The 9,982-nt window shown below is 37.3% G+C and overlaps 1 protein-coding gene across 1 annotated transcript in view; it reads left to right on the forward strand.

The window, feature by feature from the left end:
• LOC134541942 (uncharacterized) overlaps positions 1-6,759 on the forward strand; it is a 174,499-nt gene extending 167,740 nt beyond the window's left edge. The window contains exon 3 of the mRNA XM_063385694.1: positions 239-6,759. Coding sequence (XP_063241764.1) covers positions 239-298 — 60 coding nt within the window. The 3' untranslated portion in view covers positions 299-6,759. The remainder of the gene's footprint in view (positions 1-238) is intronic.
• The last annotated feature ends 3,223 nt before the right edge of the window (positions 6,760-9,982 follow it).

Here is a 9,982-nt window from a genome sequence, read left to right on the forward strand (position 1 = left end):
GGTCCGCCATCTCTGAGACACATTTCCGATCGTCTACTTCCGTTCCATTTTTTTCCACGAGATTACTTCTGCCAAATGCCGTACACCGAGAGCTGAGATGTTAACACACCAAGGAACAGCGTAGAAAAGAAATAGCTTCGCCCGTGTGACGCTTGAAGCAGCGGCGAAGTGTGTTTGTGATTGGTCGGCCGTCGGGAGCCGGTGTGGTGACGGGAATGGTTCTTCTCTCGTGTTCCAGACGAAAGCGCACCTCGACGTCTTGGCGGACGCGCTGCTGCGGTGGGCAAGAGGACGCTAACGTCGCAACAATCAAGACAAAACATGTGTATCATCATATATTATATCTCTATTTTTTATTTCGTCTACTGTTGTACCTCGTTCACAACTACCACAAAAAAGGAGAAGGGGGAAAAAAAAACGTTCTCAGACAAGAGCACGCAAGTGTGTGGTGTCGTATCATCTTCTCTCCTCCTTCGACTTATTTTTTTGCCTACTGCATGGTGCCTGAATTAAAATATATATATATATTAAGATAGTGAATGGCCTCGGCATGAGTGTGACACTTATTGTCTTTTTTTTCACGGAAATTAAATTAAAAAATCACCCTTAACACACCACACATCCACAACATTTGAATTCTGAACTCCCAATAGCTTCAATTCTGATCAGGGATGGTAGTCTCATTCAAATAGAATGCTTCAGTTTTATTATTCTCAAAAATACCTTGCTCATCGTTTTAAAAAAAAAAGTAATTCTTAAATTACCGTTAATTCAAAAAACTTCCACTATAAAAATGTACTTAAATGTTTTGATTTTTAAATGAGTACACTACTAAACAAACTATTTAATAATATATTTTAAATGTAACATTTATGCGCGTGTCAAGATTCCTGAAGTACTGATTCCTGACATGAAACTACCATCTCTTTATGTTTTCTCCTTAAAGGTGTTAGTATCCTTACCTTCATGGTTTTCTCACTGTCAGCTGTGCGCAGGTGATACCTAAAGGTTAGTTTACGATTGAGTTGATAAGATTTAAAAATAAAAGTTATTCCTTTCCTTAAAATATGACACTAGGTTTATTACTCACAATAGACCCTTACATTACTTGTATACACAGAATCATATTTTGAGGACCGGACTAATTTACTGTTAATTCTTAAGTACTTAATCGTAAACTAGCCTTAGCCCAAAGCAAGCTGAGAATAATCGGCGTCAGGCGCTGGGCATAAAGTATCCTGAGATACATGTCAGCTACACAAAACTATACATAAGGAGAACTTTGTATCAGTGAGTACAGCACGCTTGTAACACGGCTCATCAAAGAAAATAAAACTATTTTTAACATCTGTACATTTTCTTAAGGTAGGCAATAAAAGGGTATTTATAACGCGTGGGAAAGCAAAATAAAACTGTGATGTATTCATACTTCTTTTAGAGACGCTCAATTTTTTTTATATAAAACTAAGTATTATTTTAGAGCTGTTGAATAAGCATCAAACATTCCATTTCGTTTTGATTTCTTTTGGGGTGAAATCCAATCTCATATTGGTTCTAAAATTTAAGTAATTTGGTATGGTTTGTAATTAATTGTGTTGTGTACAGGGACATGTAATGTATGTTATTTAAATTTTGTTGTTAAGAATACGTAACGCTTTACGCGCTGTCGGGCGGCAACTTCGCACCACTGTCTCAATTCGTTAATTCAATTTTAACATCGAATAATTGGATTTTTTTAATGGCGTGGATTCCTACGAAAATGCAAAGAAACGTCATTAAAACTAAAAGAGAATTTAAGGGGAAACATTTTTGGTAAATATTTAAATTTTTAACTCTCAATTGAGTATTCGAATGAAAAGTAAATAAAAAATAAACGAGGGAAACATCATAATTCATAAAGATCTCTTCTTAGCAAATACGAAAAATAAAATAGTTAGTAACCCTACACGTACTGAGAAAAAAAAACAGATATTTTAAAACAAATAAGATTTTTTGAAGTGAGGAAACGTGTTTTAAATCGAAGAGGGAAGCGATTGCTGTAGATTTCATTACTCGCAGACAGAAAACGAAAAAAAAAAAAAAAATACCAGAGTGTGTGCAACGAATTCAGCAGACTTATTACCATCGCCAATTAGTCTGGTGAATTCCCTTAAGGCATGGAAGTTAGTTGAAGGTAGTTAATTAACTTTAGGAGTTTTTACAGGAAGGTAAGAGAGAGAGTGGTGTTTTCCACCGGAGTCTCGAGAGGAATAGATGCGACAAGTGCTGATGAAACAAAGGCAAGTGAATGCCAAAACCCTCTTCCAGCTAGAAAGCATTACAAGACTAACATGTAAATGAAGTGAGTTCACCACGGGGATTCGAATAACGAACCTTATACTTCAGGACGCTTCGAGGTTGCGCGTAGGCAAAATTAGACTTAACACTTGAATCAGTGGTTTTTTTTTTTTTTTAACAATGAATGTTTTAGTGGCAGGCTTGGGTGTCCGTGTCCAAGTTGGAATCAATCCCGCGTACGGGGGCCGCTTTTCTGACATTTTATCCTAACGTTGTTTTTAGTTTCGATAATAATGAAAAATAAATTCTGGGGAATGTACGGGAAACCAGTTTCTTTGAAAGGAAAAAAAAAAAGATTATTTTATTAGCGTGGGAGGCAAGCTGGATTTCTCACGCGAGTACGTGAGAAAGGTTGGCCTCGCTCAGGAAATCCCGCTCGCGCGATCAGTGCAGATGAGAGAGAGAGAGAGACGGGAGCAGGTTCAGCAGACTCGCACCTCCGGAGCCGTGGTGGAGGGCGACTTGGGCTCTTGCGCTGAGCCTCGGCGAGACCCCCAAGTGGCCCGCCGCGGTCCTCCTCAGCCCTAAGACTCGCCCTGCGGTTTGAGCCCTTTGCCGGCGGCCGGTCCACGCGCCGCTTCTCTGCGCAGACCAGAGACAAACCACTCGTCAGAGCACCGCCACAGGTGCCGCGCTCAGGTCGTGCGGTGAACCAGGAGAAACTCCGACATTCATTGCAGGCTCGCGCGTCGCAAAAATTCCTCCGCTGTTCAGTTCCATCCATCATTTTGTTTCCCCCTTCAACTACATCAGTTAAATAACCCCCCTTATTTTTTTTTTTTTTTCCTCTTTCGACAGGTGACTATCAGAAAGTCCCACACGTTATGCAGACTTGCGTTGCTTTTTAAATGTCCACATGTCTGTTTTGGTTAACCTCGCTCACTGCAGTGATGACATCTAGTGAGTGTTTTCTGTCAAGTCTTGATTGCATGGCGTGGTCTTTGAGGCTTATTAACGAGCAATTCATTTTAAATGAACAGCCAATTTTATGTATTGATTTACCTGACCGCTGTGCTTGCGATCCTCGAACAAACGAATTATTAATAACTGGTGACAGAGGTTAGGGTTTTTGTAGAGTACGATTTTTCTAACTAACTTTGTCAGTCAACGTCACGCCATCAATTCCTGCATTCGGCCCGAATGTTAACGGGAAATGACGAACTTTCTGTTACGAGGCATTGTGAAATAAATTTTGAGTAGCTTGAAAATTATTTTTGATATGCTTTTATAAAACAAAGGTTTGAATTTAATGAATTCCACCAAATTCACGATCAAATATGAGATACAATCCAAGGCTCAAATCGCAGGGATAACTTCCATCCCAAACATTCATCAACATCCAGTTTCCTTTGAATGTGCCACATTAGCTAGGAAATCAATATTTTCAACAAAAAAAAGTGTTCGATGGATATAAATTACGCAAATAAACTCATCGCTCCACGGTTTGTTTTTCGCCCTTTTCGCGTACTAAAAAAAAAAAAGACTAAACACAAGTAATTTGTTAAACGTTTCGTAACATCACGCATCTCTCAAATCATGCCGGACGTTGGACAAGCGGAGAGGCTTACGACATAGGTTTTGTAATATCGTAGTGTATAGCTTCAATTTGTGCAAAATAAATATTATGTGTAAGTAGTGTTATGTGTTAAAGATTATATATATCTATATATGTGTCGTGTCATTCTCAAGTGTATACAATATTATCCGTTTATTGGTAGGTGTTTGTATGCAGTATGCGTCGTCGCTTGATCCGAAACAAGGTCCCGAAGCTCTCGTGCAAACGCGAAAGAAGAAATATTAGCCTGCATCCTCCCCCACGCTTAAACGTGAATTTAATGAACTCGTCGTCGTGCTGTAGTGGTAGCTGGGCCCCGAGCGGGCCGTTTCGTTCGTAGCCTCTCCGCTGTGCGGCGCTGACAGCCGCGCGCGCGTCCCCTGGTGGCTGGGGGGACGGAGGGCGGGCGGAGGTGCCGCGGGGATGTCCTCGAGTTGGGGGCAGGCGTCGTCGTCTTCCCCCCCCCCAAACTGAGCCACGGGGCCATTCCGCGCGGGGCGCTCCGACCTGCCTAACCGCGTGCTGGCAGCCCCTTTTGGCGGGATGTCACTCAGTCATCACGTGCATGTTTGTCTCGCGGGGGCAACCCTTGGTTCCTTGGGCCAGCCGACGTCTGACGAGTTGGTAGTTAGGTGAGAATCGGCAAAGTGCTTGTGCCATATCACTTTTCTGGTCCGATAACCTGAAGTCCGCTACGATGTACTCAGTTTCTGGTGCCATGACCTATCACGCGCGTGTTTATCTCGTGGCGGCAATCCTTGGTTCCTTGAGCCAGCCGACGTCCGACAAGTTGGTAGTTAAGTTTGAACTGGCAAAGTGTTTGTGCCATATCAATTTTCTGGGTCCGATAAACTGAAGTCCGCTACGATGTAGGTACTGAGATATTTGGGCACACCCGTCGGGCGCTGACTAGCTAATTTGAGCCAGCCTTCTGGGGCTTCAAGACGGTTTCATACACGGCGGCGTATCGGTCCACTCTTTATACGTAACTCAAGCCATGGGCACTCTTGAGAGCAAGAGATTTTTTTTTCTGTGTTCGAAGTCAGGAGACGATAGAGAGCGTATATCATGCCCTTCCTCGAGCACTTGTTGTTTCATGTCAATTGCAAGATTAAAAATTATCAGATTCTCTCCCTGCGCCCCGAGCATTTTAATCTCAAATCAAAAGTGGTACAACCACCCTTCCCCTTCTTCCAACCATCCCTGCGCCACCCCAATAATCAACCGCCAATATTATTCTTACCTCCTAATAATCCTACCTCTTCCATACACAATAAGATAAAACATATAAAAAACTATTATTAATTGTGAAAAACAATGAGAGACTTAGTGGAAAATATTTTCGAGCTCACGCTATTGACGAGAGATCCAACGAGTTGAAATATATTTGGGGATAAAATTGATAAAAAAAAAACCGAGCTTATACTTGCATGATGACCTCCCGAAATTGCTTGATACAAACTGCCAATGCTTGCTCTTCCCGTCCACATACTCCAGAGACTTTACTCCAACTTGAAATGTAGGAACCTTCGTTAAACGGTGCAAGTTGAGAAGGTGAAATATAATAAACGACGGGTTATTCATGGTGCGGCTAGTAAGTTATTATTTGTACCCACGGTTGCGCTGATAGTCAATTATAAGGAGTTAAGTTGAATAAGTTGAGACATCTGCGCCAGGACTGGCATAGCCTACTCCTCGAACTGGCGCATCAGGAAAGTGGCGTGGCTACAACCACGTATAGGTCGCGTGAAGCGGAAGGGCGATTCTTTTTTTTTTTCTGTTTCGTGTCGGGGAAAAGCTGGCTGACGATCTCTCTCTGCCCGTCGCGATCAAAGAGGAGGCTACTGCCCCGCCCACTCGCGTGTCCGTCAGGAGCGCGCGCGAAGACGGAGAGACTCGTGGTGCGAAGTGGTCGCGTCGCGCTGGTAGGGCAGGAGGGATCTCCCCCCGCTCTCGGCCGTCGGCCCGTCGCTGGAGCTGGAGCCTCCAGCATAGGGTGGCGTACACATCATTGGAGAACAGGGAGAAAACCGTTCCCCTTTGAGAAATGTGTCCACCAGGTCTGTCACAGTCATTTTTTTTTTTTTCCAATTCTGTTGCTTCAAATTTCTACAGCACTTCCAATGATCTATAAGTGAATTGATCAGTTTAAGTATGACTTTTTTGTTAGTCGGTGATAAATCACTGGGAAAAAAATTTTTTTTGAAAATAACCTTTGGGTAACGCAATAAATTATTTCAATGATCATCATCACAAAAAAAAAATCTGCAATTCAATCTGGTTAAAACTGTAATCTTTTACTTTTTTATGTCGTGCACAATTTCATCTGTACTAATGTGCATTTGTAGATGATTTTGAAATTGACACGTGTAAAAAAAAATTATTCTAACTATGAATTGACACGTATTTTGTGACCTTGTCTCGCGCAACACTATTTTACGGACAATTTATTTTTAGTATTTGAGAGTAATGCTGATTTTTTTAAAATTTATCTTAAGAGAGATTTAATCAAGCCTCTAGAAATTATGTGTTTACTATTGACATAAAACATGTGATATTAAAACAAGGCTCCCTAGTGTAAATAATTTAAATAATTTATGTGAGTAATGTATTTATTTTTTTCATTCAAAATATTTCTCTTATTACCTTATGATCCCTTCTCGTTCACTATAACAGTACAATGTTAATAAATTAAAGAACTTTTTTATTTTATTACTTTTGTGTCGATATTAAGAGACAAACTTAACATAATAATGTTTATACACATTATGCTCAGTAAAAATTTGTCATAAACAATTCAGCAATAATAATCACAGTACAATTATTAAGAATCGTTGTATCAGGCTTCTGTGTTGAAAGCACAAAAACTATATCCAAAGAAATTAAATCTCATACATAATAGCCTATCTAGTTTTATAAAGAGTAGCATTCACAAGCTATTTTTACACTTTAAGAATATTTTTGTCCGATTACAAAATTTAAATACCACTGAAAATGGCTTCATTACCATCTTTGCTTCAACAGAATGTATCACATGTGGTATAAGTTAATACCGTCCACTGATACAAAAAAAGTCAAGGCGATCTCTAAAGAACTAAAAAACTAAAAATATTTTTACAGAGCCCATCTTTACGAATTTTTAGTTGTTCAGTGTCTTGGAAGTGAACACTTGAAACGACAATGATGTTAACTTGAAACTTAAAATTTTGTTTGAATGTTAGGTAAACTTGAACATGGATTAATGTTCAAAATTGCCTTCAATTCACAATATTGTTTTACCTAATTAGATCTACCTGCAGTTCAGCAGTATTAAATATAGAATATTTAGTATTATTTTACCAAATAATTAATAACATTCCATTCCAATTTTAAAAAAAGATAATGTAATTTGAGTTCAAGTTAATCAGTTTTATTAATTTTTTGTTATCTAAAATAGATTATTTCTGCGTCTTTTATTACGGACCGCTTATATCAAAAAAGTGAATTTAGATCGTTTTAATAAAAAAATCTCGTTAATTGCTTTATAGCGGGGTGAATATAAAATATAGAAAAATATATATTTATAACACAACTGAAACATAAACTTTTATTTTTGAGGTACGTACATATTTACGAAAATATTGTCTCTCTGTTGCGTACTATTACTTAAAATATATATTTGAGTTATATTTATAGTTGAAGGTCAGATTCTTGCAAAGGCAATTACAGTCCTCACGTTTTACCTACGTCAATGACTTAAGAGCAATAAATAACGCAAGCTGTAAGAATATCCAACATTGCTTTATCAGAATGAATATATCAGTCCAATGCGCGACGCCTATAAATAGAAAACTAAGTCTGAAGTGATATAAAAGTGAAAAGCTTTGTCTTGGTACCTTAAATTCCTCTGCAAAATCAACAAACTTTTAATTCTTCGGTAAGCGCTTGTTTTACTAATGACGGAAATATGCAAATGGTTTATAGAGGCACCAAAGTTTAGATTAAGTGTTTATGGCTTAATGTCGTTTCTAAGGTCAATGAAATATTTCTAAAACTGAAATACCAAAAATCTCTGTGATCTGTAGATTCTACTATGGCGTCCTTTCACCTACTTCAAAATGAAAGCACAATGACTGATTCATCTTTTCACATCACATAGCTCTCACTTTCTGTTTTATAATCACACCTATTAAGCACACACTCACAATAATAATAAATAAACTTTTAAATGTATAAAAATAATGAATATTCTTTTTATATACATGTTTGAAAAGCACATTTTTAGCTATATTCTAAGCACGTTGATATTTAACCAAGCACTGCAACATTGTGATACGATACAATCCTGCCACACCATTGTTTTTTTCTGATATTGTATTTAAAAGTATAGACGCCTTTTGAGCACGATGCACTTAGTAATTATTTTCAAAAGAGCTGGAGTTAAATGTGCTAAATCAAAATGTTCAAAAAAACAAAAAAAAATGGATATATGTTTATTGTTGCAATGAAAATGGTTTGTGTTTTCCAGTTTATAGATCCAATTTGTTAGTTAGCTACTTAGTAATCTGTAAACATTCAGATGTCAATCTATTTAAGAAAAGTAATTGTTTATTTTAAAAAAATCTTGTCTTCACTTTGAATGTTATATTTCTCATTTGTTGGTTTTGAACTGTACTAAATTGTAAAATCTCAGAAAACATAAAATCAATTGTGTTGTGTGTAGACTGTTCATAAGTCAAGAAGGATATGGACTTTTAAAGTGATAGTGCCACTACAAACTCTGAAATCGGGTACTTAAAGTGATGAACAAGAAATATGGAATCTTGCAAGTGTTGAGAATTGTGAAAAAATACGTTCCAGGAAATCTATATGTGTATATTTTATTAGGTATTATAGATGACTTTTGTGTGGAAGAATCATATCTTCGTTAAGTCTGTGTTAACTGAAGACTAACAAGTAATCAGATAAAAAACTTCAAATGCCTCAGCCAGTAACAAGGAGTTCTCGAGAAAGCGGTGGTGTTTCAAATCCTAACTGTGGTCGTAAAATTGTGTATTTCAAGTATGAAGGGAGTAGTTAATGGGATAGATATATGTTGTAACAGGATTAGATTAAAAGTAAAGCTTCGAGTATGGCAAAACTTTGTGTCACTTTTACCATTCCTTAAAGTTAAATGGAGTTGTAAATAAACACAGAAAAAATGCCTGACTCAATTGAAGACTTTCTCATAAATGCGGAGAGAAAGGTGCACAAAGAGAGACGTTTTATAATTAATGCAAGTATCAAGCTGCTAGTAATTCGAATCGGCTGATGTGTGCGTGTCTCCACAATCTCATAGGCCTAAAAGTGTGGGGAATGTAAATTTGAAATAATTGTGGGATAAATTGCTGTGAACCTGCAAGTAAATGGAAATCACAATTTTAGACTACTCTCCTTATCGTGCATTTGTGTGTGATTGTATAAATATATTGTTATATACTGCGTATGTTATGGCCTGATTGATATTTAGGATGAGAGGGTAATGAAGAAGGAAGCCCTGCTATGTTGCAAACGAGTGTTCCTCTATAATAACAGTGATTATAATTATATTATATTACATGTATAAAAATAAATATCTGTGTTGTTATGGAGAGTATTCATAATGTAGTCCACAAACTTTCAAGGCCCTTGCTTGCTAACATACATAAGAAACAAGTTACTATAAAAGATGTTTCGAGTTTCCAAATTTACGATTATCTTAGAAAACGTACTTTGAGAGTATTTGTTATGTTTTTCACGCATATCGATATTTCTCACATCAGTTGTTTTAATTTTTTAAGGTACTTTTTATCAGGTTGGACGTCAAAATTTACTTCGTTACATTAATTCATGTTTTCATGTCATTTTTAAAAACCAAAATTTTAATTTACTTCCATATTTCATTAATTTCAAATAAAATTTCTTAAATGTTCCAGGCATTTACCGTTTATAATATTAATACTGAAAGTGGATTTTTTACAATCGTGAGAAGTGATTTGTGGTGGGGGGGGGGACCTTTACATATAATTCTGCATTTCGCAAAAATTTAGGTTAATATAACTATAAATTTTGTATGTTTTTTTCTTTACAAAA

Source organism: Bacillus rossius (genome assembly GCF_032445375.1).
Source record: "Bacillus rossius redtenbacheri isolate Brsri chromosome 4 unlocalized genomic scaffold, Brsri_v3 Brsri_v3_scf4_2, whole genome shotgun sequence".
Classification (NCBI taxonomy): Eukaryota; Metazoa; Arthropoda; class Insecta; order Phasmatodea; family Bacillidae; genus Bacillus; species Bacillus rossius.